This window comes from Protomyctophum parallelum (genome assembly GCF_964188405.1).
Source record: "Protomyctophum parallelum genome assembly, chromosome: 1".
In the NCBI taxonomy this organism is placed as follows: Eukaryota; Metazoa; Chordata; class Actinopteri; order Myctophiformes; family Myctophidae; genus Protomyctophum; species Protomyctophum parallelum.
The window spans coordinates 73,854,115-73,879,594 of NC_139697.1; the positions used below are offsets into that span (position 1 = coordinate 73,854,115).

The 25,480-nt window shown below is 43.3% G+C and overlaps 1 protein-coding gene across 1 annotated transcript in view; it reads right to left on the reverse strand.

Moving 5' to 3' along the window:
• LOC310870687 (stAR-related lipid transfer protein 13-like) overlaps positions 1–25,480 on the reverse strand; it is a 121,810-nt gene that overhangs the window by 80,931 nt on the left and 15,399 nt on the right. Inside the window, exons 2-4 of the mRNA XM_083781957.1 lie at positions 23,844–23,915; positions 14,669–14,851; positions 6,994–7,024 (exon numbers count right to left, since the gene is read on the reverse strand). Coding sequence (XP_083638083.1) covers positions 6,994–7,024; positions 14,669–14,851; positions 23,844–23,915 — 286 coding nt within the window. The remainder of the gene's footprint in view (positions 1–6,993; positions 7,025–14,668; positions 14,852–23,843; positions 23,916–25,480) is intronic.

Genomic DNA, 25,480 nt, shown 5'->3' on the forward strand with positions numbered 1-25,480 from the left:
ATCCTCTCCTCTGTCTGTCCAGGAATCGTAATAATAATATTATATTTTCCTGCAGCGGATTGAAGGGACGCACGCATGCACACGCGCACGCACGCACCCCGACTGCAGTCTCGCTATATAGGAATAATTCACATGAAATAAAAGGGTCAATTTCATTATTATTAAAACGAAAACGTAATGAAAAAAAATATATATTTTTATATTTTGAGCTCAACCAAGTACTGAAACTGTACACAGTGAAATCCTCAGTGTTCATTTAAACAAAACATGTGTAACTTAGCCTCGGAAACCACAAGCGTTTTGTTTCAAAGGAGAAAAAAACGTGCGAGAGATGCATGAGAATTGGCATATGAGCGGAGTGAACCTTGTATTTTCGCTAAACAATAAGAGGGCAGACTGCAGGGGGGCGTCACTCCAAATGTGGAGGCAAGGCGTGGGGTTGGGAGGTGAACCAATAGGGGGAGATGGTCCGCCAAGAAAACCATAGGTCTCGTTCAGGCTATGTGTAACTATATGAAGAGTGGAACATTCTATTGGTTCTGTAACAGAGAGCGGACCGAGCGGTCAAGGCTCCGAGAATAGACGAAGTCCAAGAATGTAGATCTTTTTGTTGTATTTATTTACCTCCAAAATACAACAGCCCATATGACGGATTGTCACAGTCCGGGTCTGAGGCAAAACATATACTGCAAAAATAGTACAGGCCAAAATACACTTTCAAAAACCGAAAGTAAGAAATAAACACTTGATAACTAAACAAAGACAAAGACAAAAACAACAAACCAAGAACTAAAGAAACTGAAAACAGGCTATGCCTTCCCTGAAGACCCTGGCAGCTCTCCCTTGGTGTTGTCTCTTTGCTGTCTCAAGCCAACTGAGCAAAGAACCCCTCAACATTTCCAGCCTCCCTTACATACCAGGTGAGACCCACCCATAATGATTAGTAATTGGACAATCTACTCAAACAAGGTAAAGCATGACCCATGAGATAGACTAACTATACAATTACACATGTCCTTAATAGACTCTGAATGTTTTACAAGGCATCAAATAAATCACAAAACAATTACAATAGAATTAGGCAACACAAATAAGAGTATATAATGCCACGCCATACCTTCAAGGCAGCTTGACGGCAGTCAATTAATGGAAGCAGCTGTGCAGTGTGCGTTTGTAATGTTCAGTACATTGTGGAGTCTTATAGTGTCTATAGGGCACGGGTTGCCCCGTGACAGGTTCCATTTTAACACTCATCTGAGTTACATTTACACATTCATTTGACTGCATGTGTAGGAAACCTAGGCACATTTCCTTGGGAACACAGAGAACTATGCGGCAAAACAAAGGTCGTTCCAAGTAATGAGTTCATCAATAAATACCACAGCCGGATTAGCTGATAACCCATCGATAAATAAATACCACAGCGCTGAGTGGGTAGAGAGCGTGGGAAACAGACAGGTCCCTGGTTCGTGTCCCCACCCCCGAACTGCGCGTCAAAGTGTCCCATGAGGAAGACACTTAACCCCTGCTCCTCGAGGTGTAAACGTCCAAAACAGTTACTTTTCAGGATTCAAATTTAAATATTTGTGTCTGAGATGTAGTAGAGCAGAAGTGTACAAATGTACATCGAAGTAACAGTAAATAACAGATATAAGAGTGTCTTTTAAGGTCCAACAAAAAAAAAGGATCATGGACAATCAAACTAAACTGCACGCTTCTTGTGTCCTTTTGTAATGTTGCTTGTTTTTCTACCTTTTGTATGCAATATTCATCAATATATTCACTGTCCAATATATGAATAGAATAAAATGAATAAGTGGAAATACCTCAAACCTTTTCTTGAGTAAATGTACTTACAGTGGTGTAAAGTAACATTTACCGGTACTTAGGTACTGTACAATTTTGAGGTATTTGTACTTTACTTGACTAATTCCAACTTCTAATACTTTTACTTCTACTCCACTACATCTCAGAGGCAAATATTGTAATTTTACTCCCCTACATTTATTTAACAGCTTTAGTTACTATAGTTACTTTGTAGATTTTTAATATTATGTCAAAACATACATTACCTACTTCAGATATACATTTTGGCCATTTGGGGCTAAATATGTTTTTTTTTTACAAAATGTTATAGTGATTTATTTTTTGATATTTAATATACCCCAAGAAATTACATCTGGCCACAAAAAATGGTACAGTAAATGGTAAATGGTGCATTTATATAGCGCATTTATCCAAGGCGCTTTACATAGATTGTGCATTAATTTCACCCATTCATACACCGATGGCGGCGGAAACCATGCAAGGCACCAAACGGCACATATCAGGAGCAATTTGGGGTTCAGTGTCTTGCTCAAGGACACTTTGACGGGGCGCCCGCTGGCCTAGTGGTCCAGGCGCATGCCACATATAGGCTCTGGCCTGACAGCGCGTTGCGTGGGTCCCGTTCAGTTCAGTTCAGTTCAGTTCAGTTCCGAAAAAGTGCTAGGGAGAAGACATAGGTTTCAAAAGATCACAGGATCTACTGAATGTGAAGGCGGAGGTGACAAACTGACATATTGAGCCTACGACACACAGTATGGCATCCCCACAATACTCTACCTTCACATTCAGTAGATCCTGTGATCTTTTGTGGCCAGATTCCGGACAGTATTACAAAAAAAAAAAGAAGTGAGTACATTTCCCACCGCTGTGTACCTAGCTACTCTCCAGCACTGGGCATACAGATCAGTGTGACTGTGACGTTCTCGCATGCGAGAGGAATTCTCTTATCTGTCGGGCGGCGAGGAGCAGAACAGAGACAGAAATGCCAGCTATGTGACCACAGATATGTGTCCGTGTCGTTGCTGTCGGCCACAAGAAACCTCCTATCTCCGTGTTCTATAACTTAATGTGGGTGTTTTCCCCCCGTAAATTAACGCCTACTAATTGATCACACTATAAAGTGATACACAAAAGCATCAAGAGTAGCAGATCCGCAAGCTCGTTTGGAGCTTGTCGATCTGCTGCTTGAGACGCTTTTGAATTTGAAACCCAAAACAGTTTTGGACATATGAGGTTTTTACACCCGACAGAGACGATATCATATCATATCCCTCTGGAACCACCAACAGACCACACACACACACACGCACAGTCACACACACATGCACACGCACACACACACGCGCGCGCAAAACACCCACCCACTCACCCACTGATCACGACCACCGGCACATGAGTCGCTGTCAAAGGCCTTCGACGTGTTTGAGCGTAACGAGGGTTGGAGGGCGGCAAAATAAACACACGCTCGAGAGAGAGAGAGAAAACACACAAACCTAAGAGGATACATTGCTACGATTTTCCAAACATTTCACCCTTAATCTCCGCACTTCCGTCAACAATGCAGTGGGTATTTCAGAGGGTATGAGCAAAGTCTTCCACTCTCTCTCTCTCTCACGCACGCATGCAGGCACACACACACACACACACACACACACACACACACACACACACACACACACACACACACACACACACACACACACACACACACACACACACACACACACACACACACACACACACACACACACACACACACACACACACACAAAACCTGTCTTTTGAGAGGCTGGCAGCATCACCTATGACCTCCCAGCAGTCCTTGGGGCCTCATTACCCACAGTGCACCTCTCCTGGGTGTACTATTAGTGACAGTAATGTGACCCAACCCCCTGGTTGGTGGGGAGTTTTGGTGTCTCACTCTGGAGACACCTTTGCCCCTTAAAAAATGCACACTAAAAGGGGATATACACATACTGTATACAGTACAAATGGTGTTTGTATGCCCTATGTAACCAAGACACCCAGAGACACTGAAACACACAGACAGACAGACAGACAGTCAGACAGACAGACAGACAGACAGACGGACGGACGGACGGACGGACGGACGGACGGACGGACGGACGGACGGACGGACGGACGGACGGACGGACGGACGGACGGACGGACGGACGGACGGACGGACGGACGGACACTTGACATCTACACAAACAATAGTAGATACACAAGCTTGGGAAAGAGTTTGAGGATGCAAATCACAGATACAGGAAGCATCGTCGTCTCCACCATGGGGCAACTGGTTCAGACCACCATGGGTTCAGACACTGGACAGAATTATAGCCTGACTGCCTTAGCTCTCGGCTTGGGAATTCCTGCAATCTGCAGGCCTCTCACAACTAATTTATATGGACATTACAGAGGCTTCAAAATATGAACACAGGCAGTTTACATTTTGTAACCATCCTTCCAATGACTTTTACCTTTACTACTTTTCCAGGAGTTGAAGTCCTACCCTGAAGATGCTGCGGAATGCCATTTTGGTCCTGATCATAATTATATTACTGTGGATCAGTGGTTTTCAACCAGTGGTCCGAGGACCAAACAGTGGGGGGTTCCAGGTGTTCCCCAGCAAAATTATGGAGTTGGTAACCAAATGGACCCTTATACTGTAGATCAATTGAGAGTGTAAAATGAAACCAAATGGACCCGTACAGGTCCATTTGGTTTCATTTTACGCTCTCAAGAGTTACATTATTGTTCATTATACACAATTAGAGAATGTAGAATAATTGTTATTTTGATCAACGTTGGCCTGTTATCACTCCTATGGTACCACAACAATACAGCATGGATGAAATTGTGGACAAAATCTTATCCGACGATAACAAAATATTCTAAGTCTTGGGTCTGAGAGGCTAAAGCTCATCAAATGTTGGTCCGTGGCTCAAATGTCGAATAAATAATGGGCCTTGTTATGAACACGGTTTAAAACCACTGGTGTAGATAGAAATGTTCTTTAACGTAACGTTGCTATATACCCTCACAGGTCAAATGTTCTTTAACGTAACGTTGCTATACCCTCACAGGTCAAATGTTCTTTAACGTAACGTTGCTATACCCTCACAGGTCAAATGTTTTTTAACGTAACGTTGCTATACCCTCACAGGTCAAATGTTCTTTAACGTAACGTTGCTATACCCTCACAGGTCGCACATTATGGGACCACAATGGAAATGATCCTTTTGACTACGATTGTGCAATTTTTTGTTGTTGTTTCTCGGGTCAATGGAATGGAATGGGAAAAAAGATGGAATGCCAACACATCTACCCAAAGCTTAACCTCTTACAGCCAATGGGCATCCCGATTTGGGCCTCATCATGACATCGGACAAACATCTCTCATTGTCTGCATTGTGACAACCATCGTACGACAGAGTATCAAATTGCCGCTGTCAGGGTGGAAACCTCATATGTCCAACAACGCTGTTATTTTCCAGGATTAAAATGAAAATAGCAAAAAAAAAATCGAGCTTGCAGATCTACTACTTTTGATGCTTTTGGGTGGACGCTGACCCGTCTGAAGTGAGTGGTACTCCACCCTGGCCTGTGTGTGTCTGTGTGTTAGGCTGTGCAACAGTGACACTTGGTGGTGAACAAACGCTATAATGCTATTTTCGTGCTCGGACACAGCCAGGGACAGACCCAGGGACACATGCAGCCACACACATAGCAGTCTATAGCCTATAGCACCACTCAGAAAACACACACACAATAAGTTAGAATTTGGAGATAAGAAGTTTCTGCCCCGACAGCAACAAAAAGCAGCTTGAAGCGCTACAGTTGCCACGCTGTTGTCTGTGGCTGTCACTCAAAGAGCACACACTCAGTCTGAAGACAAGCGATACGCACAGAGGTCAGAGTTCAAGCCATTCATCATCATCTTCAACCGTATCCCACGGCAACACCAGGCTCAGGGAAGCAACATTTAAGGACAACGTTACAGTAAAACTTTGTGTCCAGAAAGAGCGGTTTAATCGACCGGGTCCCGCACTCTGTGCTGCACGTAGTCCCAGGCAGTATTGGTTCTGTCGACTAAAACTATGACGAAAAATGTTTGTCGACCGAAAACGAAATAAAAAACAAGCTATGAAGACTACATAATTATTATACTCCCCTAAGCACTATTAAGTACTGTACTTCCCTAACCACTCAGCCACTAGATCTGTCATCTCTCAGTCGGTGAAATGGATACATTTTGGACACTCCCCAGAGTTACATGTGATTTAATGAATGAATGATTTTACTGTGTATACCATCAATCCATCCATCAATCAATCAATCAATCAATCAATCAATCAATCAATCAATCAACATGGGGCCATAGTGGTCCAGGCGCATGCCACATAGGCTCTGGCCTGACAATGTGTCGCGTGTTCGAGTCCCGATCATGACGACCTTTGCTGCGTGTCTCTCCCCTTCTCACTTTCCTGTCTGTCTTCACTAATTACTATCAAAAGGCAAAAAGCCAAAAACAAATCTTAAAAAAAACAAACATTTATTCCTATTTTATATTTCCAAAATGCAGTGAAAAGCATACAGCTCAGCTCCACAGATACTGAGCAAACAGGACTAAACTAACCTAAACATTAAATAATCAACCACTAAAGCACCCAGGAGCGTTTCCGTGAGTCTCTGTATATACATACAGTGTACACATATACATACAGTGTAGGCCTAATCTGCAGTCTGCTTTGTGTGAAAACATGCAGTGTATGTCCTGATAAAAGCAGCATAATAAAGCGTTTAATCCCAGGCTGTGATGTAGTGATGTGGCTGTTCAGCCCGTCTGTTATCACAAAACCAAAGCACAACAAATTCCACCGAGCTCAACTTCAGAGCGATGCTGCGTGTTTGTGTCCTTAGTGTGTGTGTGTGTGTGTGTGTGTGTGTGTGACGTATCATAGCTCACTGGGTGGTTGAGGTTTGCCATACTGGTTTGGAATCCAGTGGGAGACATTCCCAGAAGTCCAGTTATATCCCAAAGCGGGGAAAGCAAACAGCGTGACAAAACAGACGCTGAGCTCACAAGTGTACGCAGCCACCGCACGCACACACGCACGCACACATGCACACACGCACGCAACACACAACTTGTAAGCTTACCTGCTGATGTGCTGATCATTCTTCCTGCAGCCTGATGGAGAGAGAGAGAAAGATATAGCTAGGATTATTATGTGTGGTGCATGTGCGTGTGTGTGTGTGTGTGTGTGTGTGTGTGTGTGTGTGTGTGTGTGTGTGTGTGTGTGTGTGTGTGTTTTGAATCTACAGTAGGTCATACACATGCATGCATACTGTACATACACATGCATGCATACTGCACATACACATGCATGCATACTGTACATACACATGCATGCATACTGCACATACACATGCATGCATACTGTATATACACATGCATGCATATTGTACATACACATACAGTCATGTATACAGTACTTGTTCAAATGAGCGCATTGGTAAAAGTACAACATACTAAAACACACAATTAGAACACAACACACATGCACGCACGCATGCGCGTGCGCACGCACGCACGCACGCACACACACACACACACACACACACACACACACACACACACACACACACACACACACACACACACACACACACACACACACACACACACACACACACACACACACACACACACACACACACACACACACGGACAGTTGAGTTTGGCTTCTAAACACCATCATATTGTTTTAAAGACTTCTTGGAAGAAAAGAATGCGTATGTACGAGTGGTCAAATTAAATCGGACATTCCTCAAATGTGATTTATTGTGTTTGATATGTTAAATTACCAAACGTCTCCGGTTCATCAGCAAGTGAACTTCCATTCAGGCCTCTGTGGTTTTTCTACTGGGATGTTTGGGGTGTGAACATTTAGTAAATGTGTTTAATTTGGTGGGGACAGTGCTGTAGGGTTACCACGTGGTTTAATTTGGTGGGGACAGTGCTGTAGGGTTACCACGTGGTTTGGAAGGCGTACCTAGGGTTAATTTGGTGGGGACAGTGCTGTAGGGTACCACGTGGTTTAATTTGGTGGGGACAGTGCTGTAGGGTTACCACGTGGTTTGGAAGGCGTACCTAGGGTTAATTTGGTGGGGACAGTGCTGTAGGGTTACCACGTGGTTTAATTTGGTGGGGACAGTGCTGTAGGGTTACCACGTGGTTTAATTTGGTGGGGACAGTGCTGTAGGGTTACCACGTGGTTTGGAAGGCGTACCTAGGGTTAATTTGGTGGGGACAGTGCTGTAGGGTTACCACGTGGTTTAATTTGGTGGGGACAGTGCTGTAGGGTTACCACGTGGTTTAATTTGGTGGGGACAGTGCTGTAGGGTTACCACGTGGTTTGGAAGGCGTACCTAGGGTTAATTTGGTGGGGACAGTGCTGTAGGGTTACCACGTGGTTTAATTTGGTGGGGACAGTGCTGTAGGGTTACCACGTGGTTTAATTTGGTGGGGACAGTGCTGTAGGGTTACCACGTGGTTTAATTTGGTGGGGACAGTGCTGTAGGGTTACCACGTGGTTTAATTTGGTGGGGACAGTGCTGTAGGGTTACCACGTGGTTTAATTTGGTGGGGACAGTGCTGCAGGGTTACCACGTGGTTTAATTTGGTGGGGACAGTGCTGTAGGGTTACCACGTGGTTTAATTTGGTGGGGACAGTGCTGTAGGGTTACCACGTGGTTTAATTTGGTGGGGACAGTGCTGTAGGGTTACGACGTGGTTTGGAAGGCGTACCTAGGGTTAATTTGGTGGGGACAGTGCTGTAGGGTTACCACGTGGTTTAAATGTGTTTAATTTGGTGGGGACAGTGCTGTAGGGTTACCACGTGGTTTGGAAGGCGTACCTAGGGTTAATTTGGTGGGGACAGTGCTGTAGGGTTACCACGTGGTTTGGAAGGCGTACCTAGGGTTGTCACGACTCACGAACATCAATGTTTACTTGACCATTACGTTATTAACTGTCATATAATTAATTGCGATTAACGATTTATTTGACCCATTCAAACTGGGAAAGCGTCTTTGGAACCATTATTTTATACTTTGGCGATTAAAAAATAGCAGATGTACAAGAATAGCCGATCTACTTAAAACAAAATATTTTGAGATGGGGGTCGGCGGGCCAAACACATAATTGTGGGGGTCCTTGACATGAAAGGATTGAGGACCACTGATATAGGCCCTAAACAGTTACCTTACACAGACAGACAGACATATTTTTTATAACTTGCACATGGTAGATAACTTCAATATGCAAAGAAATGACAGGCGGTTCCAAAATAAATAAGGCCAGAATATTATCTGCTATATTTCTAAAAAAATAAATAAATGTATAAACATTTTTTAAACATGGAAACAATTATGACGATTATGCGAAATAATTTTGATTATCCCGCATAATTGCGATCATGCGGTCTGTTGTGACAGGCCTAGGCATACCTTCAGTAGTGGACAAAGTACAGATTTTTATCTATTATTAGAGTAAAAGTACAAAAGTATTGGCATCAAAATAAAATATATAGTATAATATAATATAGTACCAAAAGTACTCATTGCGCATAATGTAGCCGTTTAACATGTTTTCAAAATGTATAAAATATTATAACAAATCTATAATATTATAAGATTATAGCAGATCTACAAGCTTACGACGACGAACCTACAAAGTTTTCAAATAAGTGTAGTGTAGTAAAGTAAAGAAGTGGAAGTAAAAGTACAGAACATGGAAAATAATATGCAAGTAAAAAGTCCTAAAAATTTTACTTAAGTACGGTATACTAGAGTACATGTACTCTAGTTACTTCCCACCACTGCATACCTTCTGATGCTGCTGAACCACAAACAACACGACTTGTGCCAGAGAACTGAAAGGCTGATTTATACGTTGCACGCCAGTGTCCCGCACCAAAAACATAGTGTCTCATTGACACGTCGTGAGATTAGAGATCTACTATGTTCGGTCCGTGACACGAGGCCGCACGTCTGGGAGTGGATCAGTGTGGATGGCGATTGGTTGGCCCGTTTGTTGTTTGAGAGGTTGTGGTTGTGTGTGTGTGTGTGTCTGTGTGTTTTAATTGATTTCTGTTTGTGTCTTATAATGTGGTCCACACTCTTTTGCTGTATTTGTCGCTGTATATTTGATTATGTAGTGAAACATAGTATCATCTGCATTTAATCCATCCTAAGTATTAGGAACAGTGGAGGCCACGTATTGTTGTTAGGCAGAAACCTCTTATCTCCATATTTAAACTGTTGGTGTTTTTTTCATTCGTAAATAACTGTGTTACTTCATCAGATACTGCAGCGTCACACGAGGCAGAAGCATCAATAGTAGCACACCTGTAAGCTCAAGAGCTCGTTTTGAGCCTGCAGATGTGCTGATTGGACGTATGAGGTTTCCACCCGACTTATAAACCCATTTAGACCTGAGGACAATTCTACAAATGTCTTCTAAATCATGACAGTTTTCTGAAAAAACTATGTTTCTATGTCAGTCGGCTATGTCATTTTCATGTCAAGGACCCCCAAAAATATATGTATGTATGTGGCCGCCGACCCCCATCTGAAAATATGTTGTTTCAGAGACACCCCCCCCCCCCAGCCCAAGAAGCAAAGATTTTAGTTAAAAACGTTGAAAGAATATATATTCAAACATCCTACAAGATAACATAATGCTTAAAACACCAAAAGGGGTTCCTATCCTGAATGGGTTAAATGTACATTATGTACTGTTGCATTAATGTAAGAGCTATATGATGGTGTACTCCTTTGTTAATGTTTATGTCTATGTATTTCATACTAGTAATAAAGTCTACTAAAAGGCATTGCAGCAGATCCATGTTATTTTCAAATGAGCTACAGTCAACAGCCTGTGACTAAAACATACAGTTAGTGGAATAACAGCACAGGAAATTGATGCTTAAAGTATACACAAATCTGGAATTCACACACGCACACGCCTGTGTGCGCACGCACGCGCACACACATGCACACGCACACACATGCACACGCACACACATGCACACACACACACACACACACACACACAGTACACAGTTAGGGGCGGCGGTGGCTCAGGGGTAGAGTGCCTCGTTCGAACCCGGGCTCCCCCAGAGTTACTGTCGAAGTGTCCTTGAGCAAGACACCAAACCCCTAATTGCTCCCGATGTGCTAGTTGGTGCCTTGCATGGTTTCCGCTGCCATCGGTGTATGAATGTGTGTGTGTGAATGGGTGAATGTAATGCACAATCTCTGTAAAGCGCCTTGGATAAAGGCGCTATATAAATGCACCATTTACAGTACATACAGTATCTTTACTGTCGGGCACTAACCTAACTTTTTGAGGTTTTTGTAAATTTACGCCAAGACGTACTTGACCATAATACACTAACTACAGCGTCACACAAAAGCGTCAAAGGTAGCAAATCCACAAGCTCGAAACGTGACACGAAGCGACAAAGTTACAGTTTTGGACATTATGAGGTTAACATCCGACATAGACGACATGATATGATATAGTGCTTTATTGTCAGTTCACACTGAAATTTGTCTTGCGACCCAGCAGCCAAGTATGCAGAACACATATACTGTACACACATTTGACATAACACAAAGAACAAGACAATTTTACATACATAAAGACATGAAGACAAGAGTCCACCGCCTAGATTACCCCGTGGCTACTACAACTCCTGATTAAGCCTCAAAGTCGAGGACCTCTTTAGTCTGACCTTATTGTATGCTGGTACACCATACAATATGCATGCATACAATGTAATCAGAGACATACATGTAAATCGATATTTGTACACAAGCAAAGCTGAGTGCACATAATGCACATGGATAACATTTAAAAATAGTATCTTCAAGCGCCTCAAAGTGTGTAGTGACTAATGTAATGTATGGCCAATGTACACTATATCCATCCATCTTCAACCACTTGTCCGTAGTTGGGTCGCGGGGGCAACAGCTCCACCAGAGTGCTCCAGATTTCCCTCTCCAGAGCAAAATGAGTAACTTTCTCCTGGGGGATCGCGAGGCATTCCAAGGCCAGTGAATTGATGTAATCCCTCCAACTGCGCCTTGGTCTGCCCCGGGGTCTCTCCCAGTGGGACGTGCATCGAGGACCTCCCTAGGGAGACGCTCGAGAGGCATCCTAACCAGATGCCCGAACCATTTTTTTTGCTGGGAACCCCCCTCCAGGATCCCTTTGTGTCCCTATAGGCCCCACTTTGAGAACCACTCTAACAGAGCCACGCCATAAACGAAAAGACAAAATAAAGAAACCACTGAAACCCTGTAGTTTTAGTGAAATGGACATCAGTTGCAATTGTACTTGTAATTTTTTTTTACGAAAACAACCACGAAAGTCTCATTTAACGAGTAAATGGTCTCAATAATAATGATGATATGGCCTTCAATAATAATGATAATAATAGTCTTTATTGTCTCCACATCATATATTTTTGTTGTCATGGACACTTGTACAAAACACAATAATTCTACTCGAGTTGTAAGCATTCAGACCCATTTTAACCCTCAATGGCTTCCTTTCTGAAAAATAACGTCATTGTAAAAAGATTCACGCGTTTCGATATTCTATTTACAATGGGATGCGGACGGGAGCTGGTGCCACTTGGACCCGGACATAACGTAGCACTACAAAATGACGTCGGACTTAAATACTGAATGCTGCATTTTGAGCTTGTAGATCTGCTATTTTTGTTAATTTTGAATTTGAATCCTGAAAAGTAACAGTTTTGGACAAGTGAGGTTTCCATGTGACCGAGACGAAATTACTTTGCCAAAAATAGCCGATCTACAAGATTAGTGAAACTGAATCTGAGTTGCAACTGTACTTGGACCGCCTTTTTTCCATCTAAACCAAATCTACAAGCTATAAGCTCACAATAGACTTTGCGTTTAGACACGTTGTGAACTTGTAGATTTGCTATTTTTGGCTAATGTTCCCCCCCAGAATGTGGATGCTGGGGTTCAAGTGGTTAAAAATGCTTTGAAACACTACACTCTAAACTAGATTTACAGAGGGAAATTAGCTCTGGGTTTGGATTTACAAAGTTTTTAAAACATGTGTTGATCTGCCTGTCTGTATATATATATGTATGACTGTGTGTGTGTGTGTGTGTGTGTGTGTGTGTGTGTGTGTGTGTGTGTGTGTGTGTGTGTGTGTGTGTGTGTGTGTGTGTGTGTGTTTGGACAGCTGTACTTTATCAGTCATGGTTTGAAGAAAATAAACCCACTGCTCCAAAATCAGTCTGATCCCACGGCACGCACGCACATGTGCACGCGAGCAGGCACACACACAGGCACACACACACACACACACACACACACACCCACACACAGCGGAGTAAAAAGAAAAAAAGTACAATTTGAGATGCACTGGAGTAGAAGTAAAGTATCGAAAAATGTACATACTCAAGTAAAGTAAAAGTACCTCCAAATTGTACTCAAGTGCAGTACTTTAGTAAAAGTTTTTAGTTATAGTGTACAGGGCGGTCATCCCTGTGACCTTTTGACCTCCGGTTTGCTTTGTTCCTCTGGAGTTATCAGCGGGGAGCCCGACGCGCTCTGCTTAACTGGAATGACCTTCATATGGTGCTAACAAACCTTTAGCATGTGCATGTGTGGGCACGTGAACAATACACACACACACACACACACACACACGGACATCAATCGGTTCCATCACATTTGGTAAACGTTTCCAGAACCCTTTTTATCATACTGTCAGAGCTGCTATGTGGACTTCATGTCTGCTAATTTACAATTACAATATTGGTGGTTCTCACACTTTAAAATGTAAATTACTCTCACAGTTACACACCTTTAAGGATCCATTTGGAACCCCCTCAAGTAACCCAGAGTGTCCCTGGAACTCAGTTTGAGAACCACTACAATAATAGCTATGCAATACTCCATCCATCCATCCATCTTCAACCGCTTATCCGTAGTCGGGTCGCGGGGGCAACAGCTCCACCAGAGTGCTCCAGACTTCCCTCTCCAGAGCAACATTAGTGACTTCCGAGACGTTCCAAGGCCAGTGAGTCGATGTGTTTCCTCCAACTGCACCTTGGTCTGCCCCGGGGTCTCTTCCCAGTGGGACTTGCGTCAAGGACCTCCCTATAGGGAGACGCCCCAGAGAGGCATCCATGGCCTCATATTTGGAGTTTGTGCGTTGTGTGTTTGTGCAAAAATTATAATGGAGTCCTAATTGATATACTGGTAGATACTTTTTTTGGACCGTTAAGAGGGAATCGTTAAGGAAAGGGAATAATAGTTCAAATTGAAAATGATCCCCACCCGGGTGTGCACCCGCCCAGGAAGGTGATGTTGTTGTTTGTTGCAGTATGTCGCATTGCAGACGGCTGCAGTGTGACTGTGTCTGCTGTTGGATAGAGAAGAGGTTTTTTTTGCTGTGTTTACAAAACAGCAGGAACGTTGGCTGGAGCTGAGCCCAGACAGAGGGAGGAAAGAGACTCATTTAGTTAGATGGATATACAGGTAAGATTAGATTAGACCACATCTCAGTCAGGACTAAATACTTGACTCACTCCCCATTTTCTACTGCAAGTCTGAAGACTCCACTTAACCACCTAGCACCACCTCTTTTGTTGTATTTGTTTTGTATTTTTTTTAGATAGAAACCTCATATGCCCAAAACTGTTATACTTTTTAGGATAAAAAAGGCAAAATCAAACCGAGGTTTGAGAATCACTGGTTTTCCTATGCACGCACTCACCCTGGCCCGCCGTGCGTCGAGGTGTGCGGTGGAGTACAGGGAGGAGCGGGGGAGCGGCCTGCTACGCGTCAAAGGGTGTGAGCTGTGTCTCCTCAATCCGCTGGGTCTGTCAGGACCTCTGGAGGTTATGGACTGGCCCTGAATCAGTGCACGGCTCGCCATCTTCCCCACAGCCACAGCATCCTGAGAGGACACAGAAGTAAGTGGTGGTTGGTCTCGCACTCCAGACGAACAATTTCAATACAAAACATCTCTTCATAACATATATTTCTCCCTTCAAAATTAAGAATTTGACACATGTGACTTGGAAGGCCAAGAAATATGTCAGTCTCAACAAATCAAACATTGTTCCATGTGCCTCAAGATGACAAGATGACAAACGTTGCAGCCATGCAGCCTTCATCAGTGTGAAGGCTGGACGTTTGTCTTCTTGTCAAGGCGCATGGAACAATAAAAATATGGACTTTCATTTCTGAATTATAGTTTTTTTGGTTCACCAGAGCTGTCAGAGCGTGGTGGTAGAGTTAAGTCTTTTGCAATGGCGTTTATTTCAATGCTTGCTAGTGATGATGTGTTTTTAGTAGGGCCGGGACTAATTGCGATTAATTACGATTAATTAACTACAGAAAAATGTATGCATTAAAAAAATGAACGCATTTTAATCACACTATTTATTTCACCGCGGAACGTTGTCACTGGACAGTTTTCAGACGGACCTGCGCACCAAGTGTCCGTGTCCTCTTCAGACAATAACACCACCAGAAACCGCAGACAGTTCACCAGACTGGGGGAAGCCGCTGAGATCACTTTGCTTGTCCCCGTGGATTGGAAATAGGATTTAAAAGGCTATCTGATGGTAGCGTGGATTACAGCACAGTTGTGTGCAATTATTCAATATAGAATTATTACCCCTATTACTACAAAAACAATGTTTTATTGCTTAAACTTATGTATTCACTATTCATTGATTCACTAGTATACCAACATCCATTTGAAAAAATTGCTTTCTCACTGTTCTCGGGTCAAATAATGATATGCGATTAAAATGCGATTAATCGAGGGGCACGGTGGCACAGTTGGTAGTGCTGTCGCCTCACAGCTAGAAGGTCCTGGGTTCGATTCCCGCTGGGGACGCTGTGGGCACTGGCGGCGTGTTCCCTCCTCCGCGTCATCAGTGCCCATACCCGAGGCGGGGGTTGGCGATAGGGCCTTTCTGTGTGGAGTTTGCATGTTCTCCCCGTGTCCCCTAGGGTAGATACCCTCACAAAAACATGCCGTAATCCTGGTCTCTAAAACTACCTTCCCCTGGCCAGCCGGGGCGCCTGATGGAGGGGAAAGGAACTGGTTGGAATAACGTGTCCCTTCCACGCGCTACGTCCGGCCGGGGAAATTCCCCCCTGTCAGGTGAAAAGAAGCAGCTTGGACTCCTCATGCATAGAAGGAGGCATGAGGTCAGTCCGCTGCCCCCCCAGGTTGGCAGAGGAAGTGTAGCGCCCAGGATTACATTAGATAATTGGCACTGGGTGAAAAGAAAACTGGGTTACAAAATCGTGGGATAAAAAATATTTTTAAAAAAAAGAGAAAAAAAAATGCGATTAATCTAGATTAATTAATCGCAAAGCCTCTGATTAATTAGATTAAGTTTTTTAATCAAGTCCCAGCTCTAGTTTTTAGTTTTTAATACGTTTCAGACTTTCGTCCCCAGCACATTCAAACTAAAAGTAATCTTGTTTGGCACCAGCTTGTGTCTTCTAAGAGACATTTACACGCAACTGTACCACAACCTTTCTGAACATTTTCATAGAAAACTGAAACCTTGGACAAGTTCTGTAGAGTTCTCATGTGACCTTTGGTGCTTTGACACATTGATACACAAGACTACACTCTTGCAGTCTTATCTTTTCGTCTGCTATTTCCAATATTTAAGTGGTGCAACCACTTCCTTAAGTACAGTAGCTTTGTGTGTGCCTGGCTGTTGTACAGCCTAACACACACATACATATTAATTGTATATATGATGATTTCAGGTGTATCAGTACAGTACAGTACAGTACAGTACAGTAGAGGGACCCCCTGGGAACCCCCACATGGTATCTCTGTCGTTTCTCAACCGTTTCGGACACGGGCGGCTCGCCGGAACCGGGCCGGCACCCTGGGCGCGTTCCCGCGTGTCTGGAAGTTCCGGGACCCCCCGGGGACTCCCACACGGAGTTGCATCACTTTCTTCACACGGGTGTGATTTTTTCAAATTGTTTTGAAATATTTAACCCACATTGACATGCCCAAAGGATGCCAGGTTGAGAGAGACTGTTGCAGCCCGATTATACTTCTTCACTGTCCATTTATGCTACTGTACTTTAAAAACAGGGGGGGGTGAGAGAAATTAATTTCCTCTCCATTCCTGCGACATTCCCAAATTAATTTCCTCCTGTTTTATTCCCTCTATCCCTCTGTCATCTCCCTCCTCCCTTCAATGGTAGAATGTAGCCTCACAGTGGCCAGACACCAATCTGCCGGTGCAAAAAAGAAGAAGAAAAAAAGCCCTTGCAGTGTGATATTAGTAGGGGCGAGCCAGGCTAGTAGAATGTGGGACTCCTGTGAACTTGACCTTGTGTTTCAAAAATGTTGTAGTTTTCTTCTTTGACAGTGCAGACATCCTACAACATAAACCCGCTCGCTGCTCGCCATCCTACGGCTGTTTCCCGCTCTCTCCACTCCCGCGAGTGACCCGATGCCGGGCCCATGCTTTCGTGTGTTGGCATCCATACTGTATATTGAGTCTGCATGTGTGTGTGTGTGTGTGTGTGTGTGTGTGTGTGTGAGAGAGAGAGAGAGAGAGAGAGAGAGAGAGAGAGAGAACCAAAGAGAGAGGGAGAGGAATGGTATTAATTCCAGTAGTAAACAGCATGTTGGGTAGGTTTTCCTCTTCACAAACCAATCGCAGAGTGGGTTTATGAACTAGGGCTGACCTCGATTAGTCGAATAGTCGACTAATCGATCGGAACGGGTCTCAGTCGACTGACCACCTCATAGTCGACTAAAAAAAAAAAAAAAAAAAAAAAAAAAAAAAGATTTTTTTTTTTTTTTTTTTTTTTTTTTTGCCCCAAAAAATTGTATATAAAAATACAATATTTACAAAAATATACAAAAATATTGTATTATTCCACTAGGTCTGTGGGGGACATAAACACATTTGAACATTCTGACTGTTCAAATCTCCAATGTGCATCTGGAGTGTGTCTGCCTGTGTGGCAATGTGCCACTGCCTGTGACTTGAATCGCACAGTGTGCTGGCCTGATAGACTCCAGAATCTCAATCTCACCTGCTGTGCTCAATCTGGCTAATGACAAGCCTCTCAGTTGTTAAAAAGAAAGATTTGAACAGTCAGAATGTTCAAATGTGTTTATGTCCCCCACAGACCTAGTGGAATAATACAATATTTTTGTATATTTTTGTAAATATTGTATTTTTATATACAATTTTCTTGGGGCAAAAAAAAAAAAAAAAAGAAAAAAGTTTTTTTTTTTTTTTTGCTTAGTCGACTATTAGTCGACTAACAGCTAATTTATTCATCTATCAGTCGACTATACAAATCCTTAGTCGGGGACAGCCCTATTATGAACACACACACACACACACACACACACACACACACACACACACACACACACACACACACACACACACACACACACACACACAATTAATCCTCTTTCACCAGGACACACAATGCGTGTCTGTGTTGATCATTTTCCCGCTGCATGGTTAACTGTGGTGTGGGTAAGGTCATCATAGAGATGGCATGAGGCGGTTTGTTCTATTCTAATGCCATCATGGTCACACTCATGTAGAAACATCACGGTCACTCAATGTGTCCCCAAACAGCACATGTCTAAATGCCACCGCTGCCTTTGTGAACCCAACAGAGACTCAGTGTCACAAACTGTACTGCATTCTTCTGTGGGGTCATTTAAAATACCATCGCTGTCCATCAGAACACAAGTCCATATTTAGACTTTTTTGTTATGCCCAGCTTTGTGTGGCTGTGTGTACCCCTTAGCGATTATTTGATTGGCTGAGTAATGTGTGTACCCCACATAGCGATGATTTGATTGGCTGAGCACGGAATGTGATGTATGATGATAAGAGCGCCTCTCACTTGAGATTTTCTTCCTTCACAAATGACTGCCCTACGTGATCATATCTAGAGCGTCACACAAAAGCATCAAAAGCAGCTCTAAATGAGGTGTTTTCTTGTATTGTCATATATGGGTGAATAAATGTATCTTTTGAGTAGTCCCTCCCCCCCAAATTTTTTTTATATAATTAATATAATGTTGTGAAAGATTTATTAACTCTGAACAATGTACTAATGTTACCATATGGAACCCTTACGTTCATTGTACACATTGTACACACTAAATTAACATTAAGAATTTTACTATGCAATTTGTCTGTGTTTAAAAACATGAGTTGTAACAGCCGGCAGTGGAGAAGACGTATCACAGCATTTCTTTGGTCTTCAAATCAGTTTAGTTAGAACCGTTCTTTCCCCAGTCATTAGTCCTCATTAAACTGATGACATTTTGATGGCATAAAATTCCCACAGTGGAAAGTACAGCAGACATGTTTTTACCCTCTCTTTCCCGTAAAACATCTTCATACTAAATGGAAGAATTGAGGGCAAGTCGGCTCGTGCTAATGTCGTTAGCACAACGACGATGGACGATGACAGAACAGTCTTACTAAAGGAACGACAGCGGAAGATGGATGAAAGGAGGGGGAGATTAATGAGAACGTTCTGTTTGTCGTGGAGATGTTTACATGTACAGCAGTGGCGCGTTAACCCCCTCCAGTGTGGTGGTGTTCAGTGATTGGATCATGATGATAGCGGCCAGGGACAGAAGTTGCAGTGCGACTTTCTCAAGGAAAGCGGTTGAAAGGGGGCGCCAAGATATAGCCGAGTTGGTAAAGAGTGACGCAATGGAATGGGCAGAAATCGTCATATTTGTCTACATATCATGATTATTCCGGTGAAACTTTGGAGAATAGCGAAAGGGACGAGGTTATCATCAATGACGGTGACAGCAGCTGTTGTGCCATGGATTTGAAGTGAAGAAACGCACTGCACTGTATAAAGTAACGCATTGTGAGAACTGAGATTTAAACTAGCAGCTGTAGAGTAACAAAAATCACACCTGTGTGAAGTGAGGGCCACTCTTATTCTCATACATCATCTCGTTCCGGCCAATCACCAATCTATGTCACTCCCACCTCTCTCTCTCTCTCAATCTCCCCGTGTTCTGTCTCTCTCACAACACTATCAACGCCTAGGAAAAGAAAAGAAAAGAAAAGACTTGAATACTTTTTTCATTGGAATCTCAGATATGTAGTTGCTTCTGGGGTGTTACGCAGACGTACTTCTGTCAGTCCCATTCTAGTGAACACCATATCTCAGGATGGAACACATCGAGGGAATTTGATTACATCTAGGCTATTTTTGGAAAATGTTTGAAAGCGTATTTTTCAACGTGGAAACAGTAGCCTATGAAGATCATGCTAAATAAGATCATGCTAAATAATTGCAATTATCTCAAACAATTGAAATTGGGTAATTGTGTGTGAGTTGTGTGAGAGGCCTAAATTGTGAGCTTGCACTGTAAGTTATTATTTTCGGCAAATGTTCACCCCAGAATAGGGACACACATAAAAATATTTCCTTAATACAGCAATAAAAAAAAGCTCTGCCGTCTGTCTTAGAATAAAGATAAATCAACAACATGTATTACTGCTGCTGTGGGTGCTGGCTTTGGAGACAGACCTTTGATAAAAAAGATTATCCCAATTAAATAGTGCATTTTTTTATAAGAATTCCTGAAGCTCTGCGCTGTTGGTTTAAAAGCTATTAGAGGTTACTCGTCAGCCACGAGTCGAAGGTAATGAGTGAAACTGGAATGCCATACAGCTGTGCTACTTTTAATGTCAAGGACCCCCAAATGAATATGTATTTGACCCCCCCATCTGAGAATATTTAGTGCCAGGGACCCCCATGAAAGCTGCTGAGAGCTGATATATTATTATATATTTATTGGGGTTTAAATGGTTAAACTGATTTTGATGCTATAGCTATTACAGCAGCATTATGTAAAGTTTTTGAGGGCCCGCTAGCCCCTCCTATGTCCAGCTTTGAGTGTTTGTGTAAACACAAACATTGTTTTTCTACTGCCACCTTTCTACTGCCACCTTTTTGTGTAAAAAATCTATAGTGTAAACACAAACACTGCGTAAACACAAACATTGAAGACAAAAGTGAGGACGCAAATTGTGATTGGCCAGAATGAGATGATTTATTATGGGTATGATGATAAGAGCCGAGCGCCCCTCACTTCACACGGGTGTGATTTTTATGAATAAAATAAAATGTTGTCCAATGTGTCAGAAAACGTTAATACAATATAACTTGTAAAATTAGAGTGGTTGTATTTTAACTTTTACTATATTTATTAATTTAGACGGTATACCGCCTATTAATTTACATTACAGTACATATCGCCGCAGTTCCCACAAAACGTGTCTCACCTAAACACAGATTCTGACACGAATGTTGACCGGATGGTCAAGATTAAATTTATCCCCTGATAAAGCAGGCATGCTCTATAAGGATGAATACAAAATTAATATCAACATCCTAATACTGACCAATAATTAGACAGGGATTATGAGATTATGACAGGCAGTTGCTGCTGTCAAAATATGACCCCCCAGTCAAAAAACACTGTTTGATTTGGGGCATATCAACATCCTAATACCGACCAATAATTAGACAGGGAGGCGGGTGAAATTATAACAGGCAGTTGCTATAGCTCAACTAGACCGGTGCCCAGCTGTAGAGCACCGAGTCGGTAACGACCCGGCTATGCAATACCTGTTGTACCCGTGTCAGAGTACCCGTTCAATACCCGTGTCAGAGTACCCGTTCAATACCCGTGTCAGAGTACCCGTGTCAGAGTACCCGTGTCAGAGTACCCGTGTCAGAGTACCCGTGTCAGAGTACCCGTTCAATACCCGTGTCAGAGTACCCGTGTCAGAGTACCCGTTCAATACCCGTGTCAGAGTACCCGTTCCACCCAACTGTCTGTGTCCCTTTTATGCCCATGTATGGAGATTTCTGTATCTGTCTCTCTGTGTCCCTTTATTCATATAATATGGAGTTCTGTGTCAGGCATGCCCAAATATGAAGTGTTGTGATGTCAGAACAGGCCAGCTCCATATATGGAGATATAGGGGTGATCAGATCCAGGGCCCAGGCGGTTCTGGACAACCGTGGGTCCGACTGCGCTCCCTGTGGGGGTGTGGAACGCGTGTGTCGAACTCCGTGGGGCGAACGGTTCTCGAGTTACGTGGATTACAGACGTGCGTGCAGAGACTACGTGCATTTATAGATAAGATGGTAAAAATATGAAGGTATCAGGTATCATATCCTGAGATTCCGGAGTTCCTGAATTCTCTATCCTGATTGGACATAATTGGTATCCCGACCTGAAAGTGCATTTTCTGTTTAACTCCTTCAGTGCCACCTGGTGGTCACCAGTTAAGGCTCTGAGTGCCAATTCTCCCATTATAAAAAAATAGAGGGCGTTTAAAAAAAAAGTGTAAAAAAAAGATTTGTAGAAGATTTCTTTTTTTAAATTACGTCTTGTCGGCCTTGGCACCCATTGCAAAGACGCACTTAAACATAAAGATCTGAAGAGAGAGGGAGACGCGTTGAGTACTATCAGAATGTAATTTGTATGTATTTTAACAAAAGAAAATAACTTGCCATACCTTTAACTGCAATTTTTTTTTTCACAATGAATTTACAGTGGTACTAGAAGCTGACTGCTTTACAACGTGTGGTTTCTGAACAGATGACGGCTGCTTGCAGCTGGATGCCAGACGGGCCCCGAACCAACAGCGGCATTTATAAAAACCTTTTAACGATGGAAAAACAACAGCTTTGGGGCCCGTCCAAACTATTACTCTTAATTAATCTGCGTTAAATGCACGGATAGACACATTCCCCCGTTTCTGCGTGTGGTATATGGTATGGTGTGTGATGAGTTGGTGGCGTGATGTGTGCGTGCGTGTGTACGTCCGTGCGCGCACATGCGTGCGTGCGTGTGTGTCTGTGTGCGTGTGCGTGCGCGTGTGTGCGTCCGTGCGCGCGTGGGGTTGTGTGTGTGTGGTCTGGGATTGTACTATGCCTTGCTTGCATATATCAGGAACATTTGTTTAAAGACAAAACAGTGTAAGGTGATATTTCACTGTAGCATAACATCACACCGCTGTCTGCCGGGCCTCATATCGTACATAACATAATATCACACCGCTGTCTGACGGGCCTCATAACGTACATAACATAACATCACACCGCTGTCTGCCGGGCCTCATATCGTACTGTAGCATAACATCACACCGCTGTCTGCCGGGCCTCATATCGTACTGTAGCATAACATCACACCGCTGTCTGCCGGGCCTCATATCGTACATAGAGTGCGCTTCATCTATTTAAAATTTCCTCCTCTTTACTTGAAATGGATTCAGTCACTCTGCCCTTTGTGTTCCGTGGATAATCCATCGCTCTGAGGTCAACCACCTTCATTTGAACCTACCCAGCGAAAAAACGCTGTATCTCCATATTTTAACTTTTTGTGTTTTCCTCGTAAATGAACGCCCTTTACGGCCGGCGTCACACCAAAATATCAAAAGTAGCAGATATACGTACAAGCTTTGGGCTGGTACTGTAGCTCTAAGCGTATATATGTTAAATAAGGGTCAAAGAGAGAATCATTTCAGTCACAGCTTCATCCCCAACTCAGCGTGGTTACAAGTCTCAATTGTCCTGGAGTTGAGAAGGAATGAGGTTCAATTGCACTGCCACCACCAGCTAGTTACTGTACGTGCATCAGGCAGAAAGAGACGTGGTGCATTTACTGTATACTGTAGATACAGTAGATGCGACCATTGGTCGCAATTAAGATCCAGTCCATTCAGTGCTAATGGGGAGTTGTTCGTTACCACTGTCTCAATATTGCTTGCTCTGGGTGGATCTCTGTCGGTTTTCTGCTCTACATGTAAAGTGTCTTGAGACAACTTGTTGTGATTTGACACTTCAATAAAATTGAATTGAATTACCGTGGCGGTCGGTTCTTCTTCCTGCTCGCCGTCGGCCGTGTCAGAGTGGGAGGAGCTAGCGCTGTGGACTTCCTACACACAAACACACACACACACACACACACACACACACGAAACATTGCTTAATGTAAATCCCAAGCCTGTACACAGTAAAATATCCTGTTAATTTCACGCCAAAGAGTGAGCGCACAAATGCACCAAATGGTAGCTCCATTGTCTGTTGAAACAGCGATTCACACTACACATTTCCAGTACATTTCCAAAGCATAACTTTGGTGCGAGGGCCAGGAGCAGAAACTCTAATAGTAAAATCATCAAGTAAACATTTTTTTATTCATTACTTTTACTTGGAACAGAGTATTTCTACATTGTGGTGTTGCTACTTTATACTTCAGACAGACACCTACTTTTCACTTTGTTCAGATTATATAGCGCTTTTCTCCAAAGCTCTTTAAGATGAAATTCACAGACACACATCACATCACATCCACACATCGATGGTGGAGGAAACAATGCAAGGCAGATCAGTTTTTTCTCTGCTACGGTGGAGTCCGTCCTCCTCTACGGCTGTGAATGCTGGACACTAACACAAGCCCTACAGAAATCCCTGGACGGGTGATACACCAGAATGTTACATGTGGTACTTAACATCAACAGGGACGAGCACATCACCAACAACTTTTGGAACCACTGCTCTATACCTCCTGAGCCACTGATTCCAAGACGGACTCTCTACCTCCTGAGCCACTGATTCCAAGATAGGCTCTCTACCTCCTGAGCCACTGCCGCCCCCCTGAGTACTTTTTCCACCACTGCCCTCAATCCACACCCACACACTCGACTCTGTGGACCCTCTCCATCACGTCTCTGGACCCCCAGGCTCCCCTGCAGATGACCATTCATTGTACTCATTACTCTCCCCCGACCCAGGGAGGGGTGCTGTGAGCGGACCCCCACCCCACTACTCTGACACACCCTGTCAATGGGATTATTGTAGAGAGAAGAAGAGAGAGGCCTTTGATGGAGAGCAGGCGCAGGGGAGAGAGATGTGGAAAGAGAGAGAGAGAGAGAGAGCTGTGTGTGCATTTTTGTGTGTATATGCTTGTGTGTTTGCATGCATGCAAGCGCGAGTATGCGCGTGTGTGAGAGAAAGAAACCAGACCAGTGATAAATAAGTAAATAACTTATGATGTGATACAGAAGGGCGTTTTTAGACATGAAAATGGAGAGGCAGTGAATGCAGCATATAGGAGGAATATGTCACTCTCATCCATCCAATCCCTCTGCTGTCGGGAAGAAACCACCTAACATTTTTCAGGAAAAGTGGAGCTCTAGTGGAGTTAGGAGGTTTTGGCCGAAGCACTTTTTAATACTTTTCATGGGTTCAATATTTTCTTAACCAACACACAGACATAAAGGGTGTTCAATAGCACTTTAAAAAAAAAGAAAAAGAAAATACAATATGCGGTACAGTCTCTCTCTCTCTCTCTCTCCAACTCTCTCTCTCTCCTTCCTTCCATTGGTCATGGATGTCTTCCATTGGGTCTTTCCAAGAAAATGAACAAACTGCTTTGTTCCTGGTTTCCCTGCAGCCAATCCCAGAGTCCCACAGGCTGATAGCAGTACATAGGACCTCT